The 21,540-nt window shown below is 40.3% G+C and overlaps 1 protein-coding gene and 1 long non-coding RNA gene across 3 annotated transcripts in view; one reads left to right on the top strand and one right to left on the bottom strand.

The window, feature by feature from the left end:
* Positions 1-8,404, bottom strand: part of LOC116082727 — a 21,943-nt gene extending 13,539 nt beyond the window's left edge. Inside the window, exon 1 of the long non-coding RNA XR_004115403.1 lies at positions 8,360-8,404. This is a non-coding gene — a long non-coding RNA (uncharacterized LOC116082727). The remainder of the gene's footprint in view (positions 1-8,359) is intronic.
* Lyrm4 (LYR motif containing 4) overlaps positions 1-21,540 on the top strand; it is a 135,714-nt gene that overhangs the window by 26,289 nt on the left and 87,885 nt on the right. The window contains exons 2-4 of one of the 2 annotated variants that reach the window (XM_031359629.1): positions 2,439-2,559; positions 5,822-5,894; positions 10,588-13,237. In XM_031359629.1, coding sequence (XP_031215489.1) covers positions 2,439-2,559; positions 5,822-5,881 — 181 coding nt within the window. In that variant the 3' untranslated portion in view covers positions 5,882-5,894; positions 10,588-13,237. Of the gene's footprint in view, positions 1-2,438; positions 2,560-5,821; positions 5,895-10,587; positions 13,238-21,540 lie in introns of those variants that run through there. The other variant, XM_031359628.1, reaches the window with a different exon arrangement.

Genomic DNA, 21,540 nt, shown 5'->3' with positions numbered 1-21,540 from the left:
ATTTGTGTTCTTGTAGGGTCTGTATGACATCTGCCCAGGATCTTCTAGCTTTCATACTCTCTGATGAGAAGTCTGGTGTAATTCTGAGAGGCCTGCCTTTATATGTTACTTGCCATTTTTCCCTTGCTGCTTTTAAAATTCTTTCTTTGTTTAGTGCATTTGGTGTTTTTATTATTATGTGACAGGAGGAATTTCTTTTCTGGTCTAGAAAAGAAGTTCTGTAGGCTTCTTGTATGTTCATGGGCATCTCTTTCTTTAGGTTAGGAAGTTTTCTTCTATAATTTTGTTGAAGATATTTGCTGGCCCACTACATTGGGAATCTTCACTCTCTTCTATACCTATTATCCTTAGGTTTGGTCTTCTCATTATGTCCTAGATTTCCTGGGTGTTTTGGGTTAGGAGCTTTTTGCTTTTTGCATTTTCTTTGACTGTTGTGTCAATGTTTTCTAAGGTGTCCTCTGCCCCTGTGATTCTCTTTTCTATCTTTTGCATTCTGTTGGTGATGCTTGCATCTATGGCTCCTGATTTCTTTCCTAGGTTTTGTATCTCCAGGGTTGTCTCTCTTTCTGATTTCTTTATTGTTTCTATTTCCATTTTTAGATTCTGGATGGTTTTGCTCATTTACTTCACCTGTTTGATTGTGTTTTCCTGTAGTTCTTTAAAGGATTTTTGTGTTTCTTCTTGAAGGGCTTCTAGCTGTTTACCTGTGTTCTCCTGTATTTCTTTAAGGGTGCTATTTATGTCTTTCTTAAGGTCCTGTATCATCATCATGATAAGTGATTTTATATCTGAATCTTGCGTTTCCGGTGTAATGGTGTGTCCAGGACTTGCTATGGTGGGAGTTTTGGATTCTGATGATGGCAAGTGATCTTGGTTTGTGTTATTTTCTTACGCTTGCTCCCTGGCATCTTGTTAACTCTAGTGCTTCCTGCCCTTGCTAAATCTGACTGGAGCCTGTCCTTCCTGTGATCCTGGTTGTGTCAGAACTCCTCAGAATCAAGCTGACTCTGTGATCCTGGGATTCTGGGATTCTGGGCTGGTGGAGTTCCTGTGTGCCTGGTCCCGCTGGACCCAGTTACTCCCAGTGTTGGGACAGATGTTGGTTCCTGCTCACCTCTGATCCTGGGTGTGTCATAGTGCCTGGGAGTGGAGTTTCCTCTGGGTGTTGTGGGACTGGCTGAGGAGCTTGCGCCCAAGGTCTGCTCAGGACACCAGCCCAGACAGACTGGAAGGAACCTGAGTCGTTGTAGAGCATTTTAAGTAACTCTCTGATTTTCTTAAACTTTGGAGAAATTTGCATTTATTTCCATTCTGTGAAGTGTTCTTTCTCTTTTATGTATTCTGAACCACTTAACTGTTATTTAAAAAAAAAAAAAAAAAAAACAGGGTATTGATGACTTCTGTAGGCTGTGGTGTTCTTGCAAAAGCTTTGCTGAATCCTGAGTGGAGAATTAAAGCAATGGTGGAAGGGTACCTCGGTAGACAGGCACATGCTTTACCTGATTTAGTGCTCCAGCTACAAGGAAAAAAATGACACATGGAGATCAATTCCTGTTATAAAATCAGGTACGCATGGATTAAAGTAATATAATTAGCCCAGGCGCTGATGGTGCACACCTTTAATGCCAGCAGTCAGAAGGCAGAGGTAGGTAGATCTCTGAGTTCAAGGCCAGCCAGGTCTACAGAGGGAGTTCCAGGACAGCTAGGGCTACAAAGAGAAACCCTGTCTTGGAAAAAATGAAATGAGAAAGAGAGAGAGAGAGAGAGAGAGAGAGAGAGAGAGAGATGAGAGATGAGAGATGAGAATAAGAATGAATGAATATATATTAGAACTAAGCAAAGATGGTAGTTCATGCCTATAATACCAGTATTCCTCAGGCCAAGGAAGGAAGATAGTGAGCTATAGGCCACCCTGGCCTATACATGGCAAGACCCTAGCTAGAAAAATGTAGAATTAAAACATTTTATGCCATGAAGAACAGTAACAATGTGTCATTAAAAAGTACACCAGAGATGCCGTGGGCCTGCTTACCCAGCTGTCATCTAATCGGCAGGAGTTCAAAGGCCAATCACTGTCCTCATATGTGCATATGAAATGCATCGCTTGTACTCCGAATTCGTGGTTTGTCTTTTCATGGTAAAAGTTCAGTTATCCATTCTAATGGAGGGAACCACACATGCGTAACTCTATAGAGCCAGTAGTCTAAGGAGCATTCCAGCAGAGTTTGGCATTTGTGTGACTTGTATGGAATAGACTTGCTTTCGTAAATCTGCTTGCTTAGCCATCCTCGAATAGAGAAACAAAGATCAAACTGAGTTATCTGTAGGATAATATTCAACTGTTAATTCTAGAGATTCAAAAAAAAAGCTTTTACATTCATTTAAAAGCAGACCCTCATACCTGCTGACATCTTTTCTTTTTTCCTTGAATTCATTAGAATGTATGCTGTCAGGAGAATAAGAGATGCCTTCCGAGAAAATAAGAATGTAAAAGACCCCGTAGAAATTCAAGCCCTGGTGAATAAAGCCAAAAGAGACCTTGAGATAATCCGCAGACAGGTAAGATGGTCCAGTGACAAACTGCTTTTCATTATTCATCTTCAGCTTTGACATTCCCTCCTTGATTGGACATCACTGCTTTGGTGTTTGTGATTTACACCACAGGATGGTGAGACACTGTCCTCTTTCCTAATGCATACATACAAAAATAAACTGTCCTATAACCAGATTCAAGGACATTCTACAGGAAAATGCCAGCTTTTTGGGACTTCCAGGACCTTCTTGTAGGAAACTGAGCTCTTGGGCTTTACTGAAGTGAATGGTTTCAGTGTGAGAAACTCCAGGGGAGAAAAAAACTGCATTTTAATCCAAGTGGTCTTAGGATGTTTTGTACATGGCTATGTGGCATTAGTATATCCTTCCTTTCCTCATATCTGTCATCAGAATTTAAGATGAATAGAATGGGTTCTAAGCATGTATGTAACCATGTGACAGGTGTGTTAGTAGGCACAGTATATAGAGCGCATCTGCTGACATGCTGGCCCACAGTGGAGCTGAGAGGCGTTTCTGGTTTCGTTCTGCATCTCCCTGACTTGGGCTTGTTTTTCTGATGTTTGTAAAGTGAGCCTAGCCTACAAGCAGCATGGTTTCCTGGCTAGTGCGATACTATAGTGTCTGACTTCTGAATTATAGAAGTGTCAAAGACTACTGTAGGCTTCTGTTGATTGGCTTTCTGCCCTTAACTTCCCATTTCACTTTTATTCAAATTAGCATAGCTCCATTTCTTTTTTCATGTTTTCTCTCTTATAGCAAATTTGTTTATGAAATGTAGAAGGTGAACATTTCCAGATTCTGTTGTGTTCTAGAACGGCTTTGTTGGTTCCCCCTTAGAAGATGCCTGCGTGGCCAGTGTCACACCACATTCAGCTTTCCCTGGTTCTTTTCACAGTTGTCTTAAAATAGAAATTAAACAAGAAAATGATGTGAAAAATGAAATTTGCATTTTATGTCAAGATTAAGTCTGTTTCTGTTCACAGTGCAGCAGTCTCTTCCAGAGTAGCATCAAGACTGAGGATCTCTGAATTCTACAACTACCTAGTGAGAGAATATCCAGCCACACTCAGACATGCCTAGGAAATGATCATCAGCTAAAGGCCTGACAAGCTAATAAGGTCACCAGGAAAAGGCCAATCCATACATTTGCATATACTTGAGAGCTACAGATACATGAGTCACTTGAAAAACATAAGACCGATAGCACTTTCCAGGCTCCAGTGGTTGGATCATTTCATAGGATCCTCTAGCAGTAGAACTTGGGAAATCAGCAGCTTGAGTCTGTGTATTATATAAACACAAAACAAGTCAGGTTTTCTGCTTGTTTCTCTGTGTAGAGGTCAGCAAGTGTGATCAGAATACAAACTGCATTCGAAACAGGACCACCATCTCTTATGTCGTATTTAACTGTCTCTGTTGCTTCTTGGTTTGAAATGCTGAAACTACTCTCAGTAGATAAGCCAGGGTTAGTGTCATGGCTTCATGATAAAACACTTGCCCTTTAAGTCTGTCCCCAAAACTGCAAAGAGAAAACAAACCAAAATGTAAAAAGACCAGACAGACCGTGACCTTCTGCCAACTTCCTGGTGAATATACACTGAAAACAGGCTGGAACATCATGAGAAATGAACTGTGAGCAAGGTAGTAGTGCCTACCTTAGGACAGCCCAGTGACTGTACTTTCCTCATGAGGGATGCACACTGCCTCCTTCCATGGCTAGGGTTTCCATAGTAACCTTGTAGAGCCACATGTTTCCATGTCAGACAGGGCTGACTAAGGCCACTGCACTGGAAAACTTAGTCATACCTGAGCAACCAGCTAATTCCCATTTACTTCCCTTTCGTGTCAGGTCTTCTGAATCCAAGTGCCACATTTATCATAGTAGAGTACTGGCTGAGCTTACTTGCTATAAGCTGGCATACACTGGCCTTAGAGCAAAGGCCTAAAGGAGGAGAAGAGACTAGATTGTCACAGCATCCTCTGCACTGGCCATTGTCATGGCCATCTGAGTTGCCTGACTGGATCCCTTGGGCTCTATTCAAATACTGTGTGATCAATTTCCGAAAAAAAAAAAAAAAAAAATGAGATCCATTCACCATCCTGCTGACTTTCCCCAGAGACTTCAAAGAAGCATCTTGACAATAAGTCTGTAATTCTCGTGAGATCCTCGGAGGCCCATCACTGTTCTCGTGCCCCTCACCCACACTGTTCCTTTCCATTGCTGGGTCCGATGCACAGCCAGCCTTCACCTGCCACTTTCCAGAGGCATCCAGCCTGGTTCCCAGGGATGCTTTTCCTCTCTGGGTACATGCCCCTTATTCCTCCAAGCACCTACCAGTACCTAGAATACTAGGACTCGGAGCCTTATCTCTTTGTCCCACCCCGTGAGGACAGGATCTGACCTGTGGCATAGTCACTGTTGTTGGTCCACAAGAACCTATCTGCACTAAATCCAAACTTGAGCTCCCAGTGTATGACCTTGAGCAAGATTCTTAACCCCTCAGTGCCTAGTAGAAAATACAAGTGAGGGTAGTGGAGTTGTGGTAAGCATCCAATTAGGTAATATATGAAAAACCCAGAAATGATAGTAGCACATGAGAAGTATTTGCCATTCTTATCTACCATGTAAAGAACAGTCTCACATGGAACTAACTCCCAGTGTTTGTAACTAAATGGAAAAGTGCAGTTTGTCCCAAGATCGCCTCAGGCACAGGATCTATGCTGCCAAAGTTGTGTAGTCTCTTTCCTATCAAGGCCCTCTTCTGGAGCTGGTGGACCCCAGCCACACAATTCAGCCATAATTCCCTTCAGTCCTATGAACCAGAAGCCATGGACACCAACCAGCTCAGCTGCCAGATACACTGATGCTAAAGACAATAGCCCAGCTGAAATTCCCCCACTTCGTATGATACAGCCTGCTAGTCAGCTTGTCAGGGCAGCTTCCCTTGTCATTTCAATCATCCCTGATGCTATGAGGCCACCAAAAGCCCAGGAAGATTTTGCAATTTTTAAAGAACTCTCCAAACAAAACTCAAGGTTCATGAAAGCTGAATGCTTTTTCCAAAGCCAAAGGCCAGACATGAGCTCAGATCTCCTCATTATTTAGCGAACTCAGAAGTGTTCATGGGCATTACTAGCTCCTGGCTCAGTAGCAACAGACAGATAAAAGTCATCCTTGCTGTTCTGTTCCCAGAATGATAAGAACGGCCCTTTCCTAGCTCAGCCTCTCCTCAGGCCATTCACACTCCCTTCACATTCCTCTTTGCAGGATATTGAATCTTCATCGTGGCAACCCCAAGGGAGTCAAAGTGGCACCAGCATGTCTTAACCTTCACAGAGCTGTAAGGATTATTCTCATTTCAAGAAGAAACAAATTGCTTTTCTTTTATGATCAGCAAGTCAGCCTCCTGCTTCTTTTATCCATAATAATGGTCTCTTGTGTACTTGGTTTTTCCTTGACATTTTTGGACCAGCTTTCTCCCTGAAAATTGCAGTCTGGTGTGCCAGTCTCAAGTCTCTTGGCTCTATCCACCATATCGAATCTCAGGGCCAGCAGATGAATTACTCTGCCTTCTGCTAAACTACCATTCTACCTGCATAAGATGCCTCTGGAAAGACACTGGCCCAAAGCAGTATTTATTAGCTTCTCTACCAAAAGTAAGCTCTGGAGTAGTTCTCACTAAACCTACCTCCACTGTTTATTCTTCAGGTGGGATCAAAAAGGTTGGGTGAAATTTAGAGTATAGATCAGATAGAGCCAGACAGTAAAAATAGACTGTGGATGGGCCTGGGTGAGTAGTTCATAAGTAGTCTGGGCAGCAAAGAATTGCCTATGGTGTTTCCACTTCAGGCAAGGAGCAAGAAAGTCAGCTAAATTCAGTCTTGGGTCTCTTGCTGCTAAATGAATTCCACAACCCTTTCTGTAATTGCTCAGTTAGTCATCCTCGTGGATTATAGTCTGCAGTTTGCCACACTCTTTGGATTTTCTTGCTTTATTAGTTTCTTAGACAGAATCTCACTATATAGCTCAGGCTAACTTCAGACTCCCAGATGTTAGAATTAAAGGCGTATGCCACCACACCTAGCTGGCTTTTCTCCATTTAAAGAAAGATAATGTGAGCACCATGGCATAGGTTATTACATGCCTTATACTCCTTGGCTACTCTGACTGGGGAAATACCTCCAGCGTCTTTAGCCCTTTGGGCCTTCTTTCCTGTAGTGTTCATGGAGATCATGTGTTCATCAAAAAGGAAATGGTTTCTGGGTATTATGAAGTAATGTTCTGACCTTTGTTCTGAATCTGCTTAATCACCACATGCTTGTGGGCAAGAAAGACTATAGCGAGTGGAACACAGGGAATGTAGACATCCAGGCTTATGGGTCTTTATTGATAAGATTCATTTGGACATATACATATGATCATGATTTCGGGAATTTCCAACCAAGTCCTAACTCATAGCACCTCTGCTTGAAAGCTTTCAAAAACAAATTCATCTTTAAAAATCATCCCATAATTTCAGGAATCCTAAATTCTAAATCCTAAATATCCTAATACCTCCTTTCTACCTACGTCATGGAAACAGAGGTCATTAGAGTAAAATGACTTGCAAGTTTCAGGTTCTCATATAGCAGAAAACCTCATTAAGGAAATTGGTTAGTGTGCAGTGTTGGAGAGAGTATATTCCACAAACCTTTTCCATAATCTAGTGAACTAGGTGAGTCTGTAATCTGTAGGAAAGGAGAATTATTCTGTATTGAAGTGTTAAGTAGTAGCTTCAACACACTACTGAATAGAGTACTAAAAATATTTCAAAAGTATTTGGTAATCTTATCAAGGACAGGTGTTATTAAAATGTACTTGATAAAAAGGCAGCAACCAGAAAACCATAGTTTCTCCTATTACCCAGGTATTAGTATGAAATAATGCATTAGTGCTATTGCTTGCAACTGTATAATAAGATAAAGTGGGTATGTTCTGGTTCCAGATAATGCCAGGGTTCAGGCATAGTAATCTTGGCACTAGCTTTCCAATAGTCATTATGTTCTACTCCAATGTTTCTTCTTAAACTTCCTTTCTTTAACAATCCAGCTCAGACAGCAGACAGAATTAAGAACCCATTGTGGAAGCCGTCAAGAGTTGACAGAATGTGCTGTGTTAAACATATAGGGGGTTAGAGTTTGGTTAGTCTGAGCATATGTATGAACAAGGTGAAGTATTTTTGGTGTTTCTTAGTATGAACTTAATTATTTCTACAGACTGCCAAAAGCAAATTAATTTGCTCAATTCATGAGTATTTTGAGATATAGATAAATTCCAAACTGTATTTGTTCTTACTTTCTTTGCTGTTCTATTACTGTTTCTAAGGGATTGTTCAAGAGAAATGTTTCAGGAGCTCTGAATGAGCTGCTACGAAATGAGCAATGGGTTAACTCTGACAACTCTGTTCTTGTCTGGCACTGCATTGTCTCTACCAGGACCCCAGGTGGTGATTAGAATGAAAGTGCAATCCACCTCATAATTCTCATTCTACGAAACACCTCTGAAAAAAGTAGGATTAGTTTAGGTTCTACAGGGGAAAGATAGTGTGCCCTATATCTTTCACATGCACATATTTAGCCGAAGTACTATTGAATATTTGGATCAAAACCATAAAACTTAGCTGTGCTTTTGGTGGGCTAAAGGACGGTGGTTCCTATATTAAAGATATTTGTAACACATTGAAAGAATTTTACACTGTCTGCAAAAGTCAAAAATTCCAAATAACCCAAATATCTACTGACAGATAAATATATGATCTGTACTTACAGGACAGTGTGAGTCACCCCTGATAAACATGAGCACAACCCGAGGGTAGGCTGTTTAGTGAAATAAGCCTGACGAGAAAGCACAGCTTCTATGTGATTACATACATGATGTAATACTGGTCACAGTCAGAGAGGTGGAAACATTATGATGGTACCACAGGCCCAAAGGAGGGGAGATGTTGAAGGGTACACAGTTTTGATTTCAGAAAATGAAAATATTTTAGAGATCTCCTTGACAAAGTCTGAACATAGTTAACACTGTTAAACTATATAGTTGAAAATGATTAGATGATAAAGTTTATGTTAGGTATTTTTTCACAATTAAAAACCACCCCAAAGTAAATTACAGCTAGCCATTTAATTTTAATTGGGAAGAGTAAAATTAAATGCTTTACATATATTTGAGAGTAGGAAGCTGAAGTTGTTTGAAGCTTGGACTAGCAAATTTATATCTATGAACCTTCAGTTTGCTTGTTGGGAAAAATGAAACAATTATGCTCCAATTTCTAAAGCTACTTCCAGTTCTCAGCTCCCATGATTCTCATAAAAATCTATCCCCTCCTTCTCTGTAGAAACTACTGATACATTTTCAAATAAACTTATCTGTGCTGAGACCTCACTGATCATAACTCACCAAGAACTTAATTCTGCTGAGTTTAGGCTGTAGATGAGCCAAGTTGTACACCAGTGTTTATTCATCATAAATTTCAAATTCTTGTCTTGGCATAATGCTTCTGCTACCAGGAAACTGAATTATTTCTCTTATGTTGCCAGGCCCTGTGCTGTTAGCCTTCTTTTATTCCCAAGAAGAATCTTAGTAGGACTGAAGCAAATACAACTGTACTGTTTTCATGCCAGAAAATGAAACAGTAGTTAAAAAACAATATAACTTGAGGCAAGAGAAAAATTAAAATGTTTTCCTAAGCCCCTCCTGAATGGCAGTGCTGGTTTCACTGTAGTTTTCTTTGTCCCTGTACCGTGGTGGGCTTCTCAGCTGTATTTATCACGTCTTCTACCTCAGTTCAAAGCATTGTGTATTTTGCAATTCCACATGATACTGTATTTACCTTTCATATTAATAGACCACCTACTTTGTACCACCTAATTGTTAATCTCTTTGGAAACAGACTTGAGATGGATTATGAGGTTCATCAGAACCTTGTAGAAGCTCTTTTTCATTAAGGTTTTTCTTAGGTCTAGATCTTTTCTATTCCCTCATTTAATCTAACAAAAACAGAGTTTAAATCCTATCCTAAGGCATCAAGAAATGGCTCAGCCATTAAACACATTGACTACTCTTACCAAAGGCCCAGGTTCCATGAATTTCTGGCACCCACATAGATGCTCGAAACATCTGTAATTTCAGTGCCAACGAATTCATAGCCCTCTTCTAGCCTATGTGCACACCAGGCATGCATCTGCTACAGACATAAATGCAGGGAAAACATCCATACACATAAAATAAAAATTAATCTTTTTTTAATCCTCTTCTGGCAATACTTTCCCCTATGCCTAGATAGATCAACTGAGATTAGCTTCGAGGATTGATCTTCACTTAAAAAGTGATAATAAAGCAGTCAGCAGAGTAGATGGCCATACTCCGTCTTGGACTTCAATAAAAAGGCTCACAAACACAACATGAATTTATATACAGTGACTGGAATTATACCCTAAGTGAACCCTGTATCTTTTGGATAGATGGAGCTTTAGAGTATGAATGAAATATTCTTCAGCTTTTCAGTATGAATGAAATATTCTTCAGTCCCCTGTTGAAATTTAAGAAAGAGCAAAGAGAAGGGTAGTTTAGTTTTATAGCTTGGCCTATATAGAACATTACTTTTTTTCCTGTTTGTTCAATATATAGCTGCTCTGAAGCTATAAAAACATCTCTTCAGTGAGAATTTAGAAAGCCTCCCTGCTTTCTGTAGGAGTTCCCAGTTAACCCTGAAGTCTGAGACAAGAGTCTTTTCAGTCAGCATTCCCGTAAAGAACATGCTTTTCTTCTTTAAGACTGCCTGTGTGCTAGATTCCTCCAAAATGGACATACATAAAACAAAGTTTCTGCCCAGAAGAAACCTGCTAGTAGTTCTTTAGGATGTTCTATACAGAGAGTACTCTGTATGGATGGATATGCTGGTACTTTGTCTAGACTTTACAGGAATTTCACTAGGGAATTTTTTTATAATAATGTCTATCCATTTGTCTCCCCTCCCCCAACCCCTCTCGTAGACACCAGAGCCATGGTTCCTGGTGTTCCATGAACTGTCTTTGAGCAATGGTAAGTATTATAAACTCATAGGCAAGACTCTCAGTGGAGTCAAGCAAGCAAGTTGTCTACCACTGTACTGTGTCCATAAAGCAGCAGGGCCATGTTGGATAAAGAAGGTGATAGTAATGGTGGTGATAATAGTGTGTGTGTCTGGGGTACCTCTTATGCCACTCTATGCTGAAAGACCACTCTGAGATCTAGGGATGCATTGTGTTAGTTTCTTACCACGATAGCCTTAAGAGACAGACATAGAAGAGAGAAAAGGTGTCTTTTTAGGAGAGAGGAACCCACACATCCACACCATTCTCACCTTTAAACAGCTCTCAGGAAGAGTCATGCTTTAGGTGGCCTTGTCTTAACAGAAGGCCAACATGCTCTGAATATGCGAGTTGTAATGTGGATATGTCCTTTTCCTACATGTTCATGTAGATTGTATTGAAAATAGCAGTTATCCTCTGCAGCTTACACACAATTTGATTTCTACAGCCCAGGCTCCAATGTCCTTTCTTTAAAAAATACCTTCAAAAACATGTGAAAACCGCATTGTAAACATGTTAAAGGACAGCCTCCTATTTAAGAAGTGTTTGCCAGAGTGTCCCCATGGATCCGAGGTTGCAGCCCCAACTGTGCTTTTCCTGAAAAGCCATGGCTAAAGTGGTCTTCACTGGGAAGCTCCTCATGCCTCCCTACTCCACTTGTCCTTTCACAAACCAAAGCTGAGACCAGCTGTTATGAAGCATGGGGACAAAGGACAATGTTGCATCTTTTAGGGAGGGCAAAGGAGGGCTTCCCTCTTGCCTATGCAGATTTATGTCTCTCTCTGCTATCCTCCATGTGGAGATGATGACCTCTGTTCTGGTGCAAGGCACACTCATTTCCTGAGCACTTACTAGCCCAGGGAATTTCTGTTGGGTCAGATGCATTTTACTTGTGTAACTATGAAGTGTAGTTTCCTAGGTAACATTCGAAAGGTAAATTATACATCTCATTCTCAATCACCATTTGAGTTCTTTTTGATTTTGCTTTCCCTGAGCTGTAATAGGAGTGATGTAAAAGAAGACACAGGTTTGAGCAAGATACACATCAGTGGAAACACTTGTTCAGTAGCTCTCCTTCCTTGGTCATTGTATTTCATCTCTTTTAAACATATTTACTTTAAGGTTTTTTGCTGAAGGCAAAGGAATAAATTATCATCTTTTCTCTTGCAACCCAGGACTTCACACATTTGAGGCATCTGCTCTACCACTATTCTGCACTCCCCAGACCTATTGCTTGAAGTTAATTAGTTCCACATTGGGCATTTTTTAAAATACCAGGCATTGGGTCACAAGCTAAGTAAGGCTGTCATTTCAAGAATTAGTCGATCACAAATCATAGACTAGCTCTAAATCTCTCTAACATGCCATAACGATCTTCATTGTGTCAAGTTACATTACTATGGAAATAAATATGCATTTAAGTATTTTCCTTTTCTCCAGTTAGACCTAGCCTATGAAAAGTAAGGAATTAGGCACTTAGTTCCTGAGAAACAGTATTTTTTTTTTAATAAATCACATGTATCTAACAATCTAAATTGAGAAGCCGTGTCAAGGACATTGAAGAGTTGCTTGCACAGACATTGACCCCCATAACAGCTATGTCAGCACCCACTCACAGACTTTGACCCAGGAACCAGGAGAACTCTGATCTGCCCTGATGTAGGATCCAGCCCTCCCACACAAAGAAGCTGCACCATAGACTTCACACTCTTGATATTTTCTGATACTAAAAATAAATGAGGATGCTTGTTAAATTCCCCCAAAATATCCTGTGAATAGTGAACGCTGGGTTTGAGTGAAGACAGACTATATCACTGACTACCACCATTACTGACTGTCCAGTACTCCTCAGTGGAACATATATGATGACATTGTGTGCTGGTTATGTACTGTGGGCTCCTCACCTTCAGCTGAAGCAAAGGCCTCATGGAGAAAGACCTTTGACTCCATTCTTTTGAGCGCTCCTGTCCTGGAGGTCAGAAGAGCCGCTCTAATGACCGGAATAGGGAGGAAGCAAAAGTAAAGTATCTTCTTACTTTGAACGCGGTCTACGCAGCGTAATGGGCTTGGTTTTTATTTAAATAATCATGAGCTGTATCTGCACCTTGTAGCTGTCTGAGTGGCTGCCCACATTTTTCCTAATACTAAAGTACTTTTCTTCCTAGATGGTCAGCCCATTTTGGTTTTTCCAACAAGTTGATGACTGTGCATTATTGCACCCCCACAATTCATGTCTAACACGTAGCCCTAGCAGCACATGGGGCTTTCCCAGGAAGTCTTCTACGTTCATTAGCCCTGGAGGAGGCCCCCAGTACGATTTCTTTGCCTTTCTTTCATGGTGAGATTTTGAACTCCTCTGAACTAGCAAAGTTTCCAGATGTGACTTCACACTCTAACATTTACAGCATGCTTTGCTGTGGTATCCTTTGCTTAGTCATCCTTACCCTTATCCTGAACTTCAAGCTTCCATGGAGACAGGGTTGTTTTCTTATTCACAGTATTGCTCTGTGTGCCCGTAGTTTTACTAAGTATTTGACAAACACTTAATAAAAGAGGAATGTTCAAACCAGAACTCAGGGCTGGTTCTGCTTCTAGTTCAGGTGTTCTGACCACAAGACTATTAATATGCAAAAATGCTTGCTCTGTGTATCAGGTGAGCTGTGTTGCCAGCATGCCAGTTTCCATACAGGGCACCTGTCACATCGAAGTCTCATCTCACTACTTCTGTGATTATGGGTTAAATTATGTACCAACATCTTCTGGAAATAGCAAAGCCATTGACTAGTGAATAACGCCACTATAACTAACCCACACTCATCTTTAATCCCACTCTGGCTGAAGAAGTGACCTTCTATTTTACAAAAAGGGAATCTTCTAGAAACAGAATCCATTTCCCCACCCCCACCCCCACTCCACATTCAGGGAACCTGGAGAGAAAGATAATGTGAGGCAAGTTTCAATAAGCTGGTACAAGTACACCATACTTTCCTAAGTGGTCTGCCTTGTGCCCACCAAGAAGCCTGAAAACCCCTGAAAAAAGACTTGAATAGGAATGATTTCTATTCCTAGTTGTCACTTCTAGACCTCATAAATTCAGATGAATGACTTTCTGTGAGACTCACTTCCCTATAGCATAAACAGGCATAAGTGTTCCCACATTGCAGCGATTCAGGGGACATTGAGTGACTGACTGCTCAGCCTATGGCAGCTTCATCTAGCACAAATTGTTTCTGCACGTCTTTAAAATCTTGTGCTAAAGTGAGTCTCCGTGGAGATGTTCCCAAATCTATTTCAGATTTCTAAGTGTACAACAAGGGAGTACTGTGGCCTGTCTTACAGGCAGTTCCACTGTGCAGTTGTATCCTACCACACACATTAGAGGCCTGCCAGTATGCTGGTTTCCATACAGGCACCTGTCCCATAGACGTCTCATCTCACTGCTTTTCAATGTTTTCAATGTTGCTGTGAAGACCAAATTCCAGATAACAGCTTTACTGTGAAATATTTATTACATGTAGATAAAAGCATGTCCAATGATGAGACTCACAACGAAGAGGCAGAAATTCATTCCACATAATCCATCTTATGTTAATGTTCTTATCACAATGCAAACTGCTAAGCAACAAAATACAAAAGCATCAGCAGTGAGTAGGGCAAACTAGTTTTAGAGGTTACTACTGCAGGTACCCTATTTGAACAACGGTACTCTCAAGTTTAGAAGGTAGAACAACAGAACAGTCGATTAATGGTCCCAGCAACCAGCTGCTCCAAACAGAAAGCTAAATGGAAATACTCATTCCACTGTCCATAGACTTAGCCATTTATGATCAACCAGGTATATCTTATTAAACCCTACATGAAACTCAGCTTCCACTCCTGAAATGCTCATCTCAGTTTGTTCCTGGGCATCAGGGTGTGTCTCTAGGGGTAAGTTGCCAAGGTACAGTATCCTGGTATCTGCAAAGGACTGCTCTAGCATTCCCATCACCTGGACACCAAAGCCTATTGATGCCAATACATTTATAATGGAAATGATATAATATTTTAATATAACCCATACATATTATCTCCTAATTATCCCTAGATGACCTATAATACCTAATATAATTTAAATGCTATATTAATAGTTGCTAGAATGTATTTTTAGAGAATATGACAAGTCATATCTAGTACGGATGACTGAATCCCTCTGTGTAAAACCCATGGATACAGGAGACATACTGGTCTAGTAGTATCTGAACATCATGTATATTGGTTTGTATAGTTTGATTTCTGAGACAGGATCTCACTATGTAGCCTAGCTGCAAATCATGATCCTCCTACCTCGCCCTTCCCATTGCTGGGAGAAATACATGTATATACCCTCTGTCTGGGTCAAGAAACAAAGACATACTTTTATTCAGATATCTGATTACATAGAGACAGACAAGTAATAGGAAGTGTTGTGTGTTTCTTTGGTTTCTTAAAGCTAGGGATGTACCTCACTGCTAATATAATTGTGTGGCATGTGTAAGGACCTGGATCCAATGCTGGGGACAGAAAAAAAAGGAAGGAGGAAGGAAGAAAGAGAGGGAGGGAAAAGAAAAGAGAAAGAAAAATCAATAGAACCTTGGCTTACTAGTGTTACATGGCTTTGTTTCCTTGAGGACAGAAACTATCCTGGCTGTCCTTATACCTAATTTTGTGTCCTACACACTAATACTGCCATGGAAATTGCCTGCTGTAACTTTAAAGGAGTGATCTAGACATACTCGCATTTATTTTTTGTTTTTTTGTTTTGTTTTGTTTTATACTCGCATTTCTTAATCAATGTCAGTCAATATGTTTGAGAAAGAAGTTACCAGTAGAGCAAAAGTTCTTAGGCTAACATTTACCTATACCTTAGAACAATAATGAAAACTCGTTATATTTTCTTTTTGTAGTTGGCAGCCATGTCATATGTATAAACTTAAAGCAATTGGCTGTAGTTTGCATCTTGATTATTCTCCCATAGTCCTCTCTATGAAAGCCTTGGTCTCCAACTTTGTGCGTAATGAAATGGGACCTATATGATGTAGGGCCCATGGGAAGAGGCTTGGTCATTGGTTAGAATTTTATGCCCTTACACAGATTGTGGGATCCTGTCCCTTCCTTTCTTGTTCAATTCCCAGCCCCTGAGTGTCTTTGCCGCACCTGAATTGTCATCATTCCTACCCCACCTTAGGCTACAGTGTCACAGTCAACCAACCACAGACTGAATCCTCCAAAACTGAGCCTAAGTAAACCTTCTCCTAATTTATGTTGATTCTCTCAGGTCTTGTAACAGAAAGCTGGCACCACAAAGTCTGTGCTTTCCTAAGAAATTTTGGGAAGAAACTAGGAGAGTGAGGTAGCTAATGCTACTTGCAAAGCTACTCTTGAAGGAAATAATTGTTGCACAAAGAGCAAAATGAAAAAGACAGTTTGCTAGGTCATGTTCTTGGCCCTTCCAGTAGCCACGCTTTCCTTGGGCAGCTTCTTGGGGGAGCTTATAAGTCTTTCACTCTTCCTGGTTACACATGAAGAGATTGGAGCCTGCCTGTGATAAGTAGAGTCTCAAAGGCAAGTCTGAGAACCAAGTACTGCTTACTGAGCCATGTTCTCTTCTCAACTCCATGGAGTACAGACAGTATAAACACACAGATCAGCACACTGTAATTTACCCACTGTTACCTAGGGGAGGACACTATTTTGTGACTTCATACATTACTGAAAATGCAGGAAGATACACAAAGAAGTGTTCTTGCTAGGTGCTTTGTCTACACAGATTTGTATGTTAGATTTTTTTTTTTAATCAAATTTACCAAGAAAATAGAAGCAGCAGCCAAATGAGAGTCCTTAAAGTTGAATTCTGGTTATGGTCATTCAGTGACAACGATAGAGGGTTTATCTCTCCGCAGAATGCCAGTCTCACAAGCATTGTACATTTTACTTATGGTGACCCTTCCTGTAGATCCCCACCTTTTTCAGGTGAGCAAACAGGTTTGGAAATCATCTCAGAGAGGAAGATCTGTAGGCTACATATCAGTACAGGTAAGATCAAGGTTTAAACTGAGGCTTCTGTCACTATACTAGTAATACACAGTGCCTCAAAGTAGTAGGATCCTTCGATTGTTGCAAGGGTGCTGTTGTTCTGTACTGTGCTGTGCTGTGTTGGGACTCTATAGGTTGGGTAAACTCTCAACCACTAATGCACACTTTAGAACTTTTAATTGCATTTTGATAGAACTTTTTAAAAACATAGGATCTAATATACTTCTTTAACCTAGGGTAAATAAGCCCTTAACACCAAGAGTCATGCAATGATAGTGGCAACCAAAGCCCTTTGTTCCTTCTATATGCCCTTGGTCCTTTGGAGGACACAGAAAGTTGAGAAGCTCCCACTTCAAGCCTTTGGGGTGCTCTGAAGTTCTCTACCAGTAGTATCAGAAAAATGATTCCTTCTAGAACAGCCAATAGGCTATCGAGCTAAACCAGAGCTGAACTAAGGACTACAAAAAGGATCACATCTGACCAGTGAAGTGACCATGGACAGTAAGAACTAAACAATGGCTAGCTCATCTTGATCATATGACAACCCTCCAAAACCTTTGATCTCCAAACTACATCCTTGTTTCAGTGCTGTTTTTATCCTGTTACACTTTTACAGAGTTTGTTCAAGTTCTAGAGATTAAAAAACTTAGCTGAAAATGTCATGTGCTTCTACTTAGTAGAATTGGTTACATAGGTGGGTAAGTCAGCTCAAATTCCTGTTGATAGCAATTTAAGACTTAAACATGTTCCAAGTCCTAAAGAATCTAAAGATATTTTTCCAAATAGGAAACAACTTGGTTATGTACCATGCACTTGTACTCCAACGATCTGTTAAGCATGCATGACTGGGGTTGGTTCTGTTTTTCCATGATGGAAACAAGAAACTAGCATAGAAGACTAACACATTCTGTATCAAATGCCTCCTCTTCTAGATGCTTTAGATCTTACATAAGTAGAGTTTTTCATTCTGAATCACTTTATGGTATTGGGCAAAGAAAAGGAAGGGGGAAAAAAAACCCACAATCTCCAAACAACCCTAGTAGAGTTCTCCAAGAAGAGAGGAAAAAATTAATCTTAGCCCCAAAACGTTTTACTTTAAATATGCTGTGGGTACTTGACATTTACTTTAATTTTCTAGTTTAATTTGCTGTCTAAATGAAAAAGCCAAGACTATCTGGTCTCTAATGAAAACTTAAAGACCAGGACTCTTCACCTTGCACAAATAGTACCCAGCCTTTTGACAATATAGTCATCTGTGATGCTTTAGCAAGTCCCCCAAACCCAGTCATTCTGTAGCAGTTGCATCTGAATTTCTGAGAGTGCGACTCAAGCTCCAGCATTTCTGAAGCTCTCCCAGAGGTTGGGGAATACAGCTCCTGTTAGGAAATGAATATCTTACACTAAGCCTAGGAAGAACCCTTTCCTGCTTGCAGTCATGTTGTCAACCCTACTTTCCAGAGAACTAGACAGTGAGCAGGCTGCTTTGATGTGATATCATCCCTAATCTCTAACTCTTCAAACTAAACCTGGATTCTAGGATTTCTTTATCCTCTTACACTTTTACAGTGATTCGGGAGCTGTTTCAGTTTTAGAGTTTACAAATAAATCCATTGGAACTATGTAAATAAAAACATTGTGGTTTTGCTCAATAGGATAGGATATATATTTCTTATGATACTATTTGGAATTGAGGGTGATATTGCAAGATAGTGTTCTTTTTATTACAGTTTTATTTATGTATTTTAGGTCATTGTGTACCACAGCACACATGGAGGAATCAGAGGACAATTTGAAAGAGACACTTCTCTCCTTCTACCATGTAGGACTTGGGATTGAATTTAGGGTCTCCAGCTGCTAGTAGGCACCTTTATATGCTTAGTCTTGCCAGCACACAAGACAGCATTAGTAGCCAAGCAGAGTAAATTTGATATCAGAAGAATAGCAAGTCTTTAAGAATGGAGTACTCATCCCAGGGAAAAGTTTAAGTTATTTGGGAAAGTATTCTTTTCTACATAGTAAATGTAGGTTTTGACATCTTGCACCTCTAAGTGTACTGTCGTATAAACCCTGATAAGAAAGTATTCACACGGTATCTTCATGAGAATCACTTTTCAAGTCAGATTCTAAGTGAAGGTGAAATGAAGGGAGATGCACTAGTTCTCATTCAGATAGAGTATATAAAAAAAAAGAAAAGAAATGTTAGCTCTATACCAGGAAAAAATGCTTGTAAATTTATTCAAGATTGTTGTTCCACCCTCTGGTTTATTTCAGAACTACCAAAACTATCAGTGGTGTGCTTCGTTCACGACACCAGATGCCTGAATACCTTGGGGCAGCAAAGAGACCTGTAAAAGCAGAGCAAGTGTGCTGATGCATTGGGCCAAATGTCCTAGCACTTGAAGGAAAACATCTAGGCTCAATTAGAGTAGTTTAACTAGTGCAGAAAAATTACTTGAAAATTCCTAGTCTGACTTTTCTCAACTTGACAACATGAAAGACTAGCATGTTCATACTAATTGACTATGTGAAGTCTAGCATATTCATACCAATCTCTTTGACCATTTCAGTCTGAAGGTATGTATTAGTCAGGGTTCTTTAGGATAACAGAACTTATAGAATATATAACATGTGTGTGTGTGTGTGTGTGTGTGTGTGTGTGTGTATACATATATATATGGAAAGGGGATTTATTAGGATGACTTACAGGTTGTGGTCCAGCTTGTTCAATAATGGCTGCCTGTGGACTGAAGGTCTAAGATTGGTCACGGGCAAAGTCAGGATCATGCAGGCTGAAAGCACTGTGGATGATTCTATGTTTTCTCAATATTCTTTTCAGAGGCTGAAACCTTTCTCTCCTCTCTCTGCCTCTATTGATCCTTCAGAAGTGACTCCTTAGTTGTGAATATTTGGGGACATATAATCATGTCCTTAGAGAAATAACTACATTCACACTGAGTAAGCCTGTGGCAGTTGTGGAGAGCAGTGAGTCCTGCTTGCATTACTGTTCTGAGGAAGATATGTCTGATCAACAGAGACTTTAAAAAATGGGGAAGTTGTATTTGATTAAAAGAAATGTAATCAGGAATTGATGGGTACAGATCAGGAAATGTTGCTTTATACAATGAGCACATCTCTGTCTGAAATAAGAAAAAAGTTTTATGACAGAGGGGTGCTATTTGATGAGTGGGGAAGGATAAAATTGTTATTTCAAAGATAGAGAGGAAGGGGGAGGGAAACTGTTTGAGGCTTTTATAATGATGGTACTTATGAAGCTGATGTTATGATTTCTTTAAATAATCAATAATACCATTGCTCGGGTGAGCAGAATTGTGAGTGTATAAATAAAGACAGCTTGAACTATTCAGGGCCACTTGCTTGAATGTCAACAGGTGGTCTGTATCTCTACTTGCTCCAAAACCCCTTCCCTTTCTCAGGACCTGAACCCTGCTGAAGCTGGTCAGCAGCAAAAGACCATAGCCAATAGAAACTTGTGAGAGAAAGGATTTATTTCAGGTTTCAGTTCCAAGTCACAGTCCATCATCTAAAGGAGTCAGGGAAGGAACTGGAGGCAGGAACTAAGACAGACCATGGAGAAGTGCTGTTTCCTGGCTTGCACCCAGTGGCTCATTCATCCTGCTGTTTAACATACCACAGGACCACTTGTGCAGGGATGGCACAGCCCTTACTGATCTGGGCCCTGGAGTATCAACCTTCGGTTAAGAAAATGTCCTAAATATTTTCCTATGGGCAATCTGATGTAGACTTTTTCCTCAGTTGAGGTTTCTCTTCACAGATAACTCTAACTTGTGTCAAGTTGACAAAGAGGAGGAGGAGCAAGAGGAGGAGGAAGAGGAGGAACAGCAGGAGGGAAAGGAAAGAGAGCAGAACAGAGCAGGAGGACATTGCCAGGAGTTTGTGCCTGGACTAACTCCTTTCACAGAATACATTTTCAGGGTCAGTCCATGCTATAGCACATTTCAGTACTTCATTCTGCTTTGTTGCTAGATTGTACTCACTGTAAATTTATTCACTCCTAAGTTGTTGGCGAATATTTTGTTGTTTCCTTTTTTTCCCCTCTTAAACAGCTTGTACAAGTTTCTGAAAAGATACTTCAGACCATATACTTTTATTCTCTTCAGTAAATACCGAGGAGTGGAATACTCTGTCAGGCTTTTACTCTGTGAGGGACCACCATGTTCTCTAGAGAGGTTATACCACTGTGTAGTACCATCAGCAATATATATGGATTCCAGTTTTGCCACATTTTCTTATGCATTCATTCATACCTATAGTTTATTTTGTAGTCTTCCAACTGCACATGAGTTGGCATGATATGTAGCATAATGTATACCTTTATTACACAAACATATCGATTTGAATTAGAAGGCCAACTTTGAAGCATCTAAGGAAGGCTAAGATGAGACAGGGTACAATATAAACCTAGGGCCTGACTTTCTTGGTATCTATAAACTCCATTCTGTAATGAAAAGCCCTTTGCTAACTTTACAGTGCTCAAAAGAAAAACTGTGATTGGAATGATTGAGAAATACCACACACAGGATGATTCAACCCACAGCTATAGATGAGACTCCTGATTTTCAGTCTCTCTTCTGGTCCTTCCCTAGTGTATGGATGAAAGTGAATGTTCTTCCCAGGTGGACAGGGCCGTATGCCTTTTTTATTTCTTTATGGAGGTCTTCAACACAATGGGTGTCAGTTGATATGTCTCTAAAGATTTTTGGAAGGTAGCTGCTTTCCTATACAAATTCAACTGTGACCACGAAAGCATAGGCTTACTTATTGTTAATCCCATTAGATTTTGAG

The sequence above is a fragment of the Mastomys coucha genome, unplaced genomic scaffold (assembly GCF_008632895.1).
Source record: "Mastomys coucha isolate ucsf_1 unplaced genomic scaffold, UCSF_Mcou_1 pScaffold7, whole genome shotgun sequence".
Classification (NCBI taxonomy): Eukaryota; Metazoa; Chordata; class Mammalia; order Rodentia; family Muridae; genus Mastomys; species Mastomys coucha.
The sequence above is the reverse complement of the archived record's forward strand: the minus strand, read 5'-3'. Positions and strand labels throughout refer to the sequence as shown.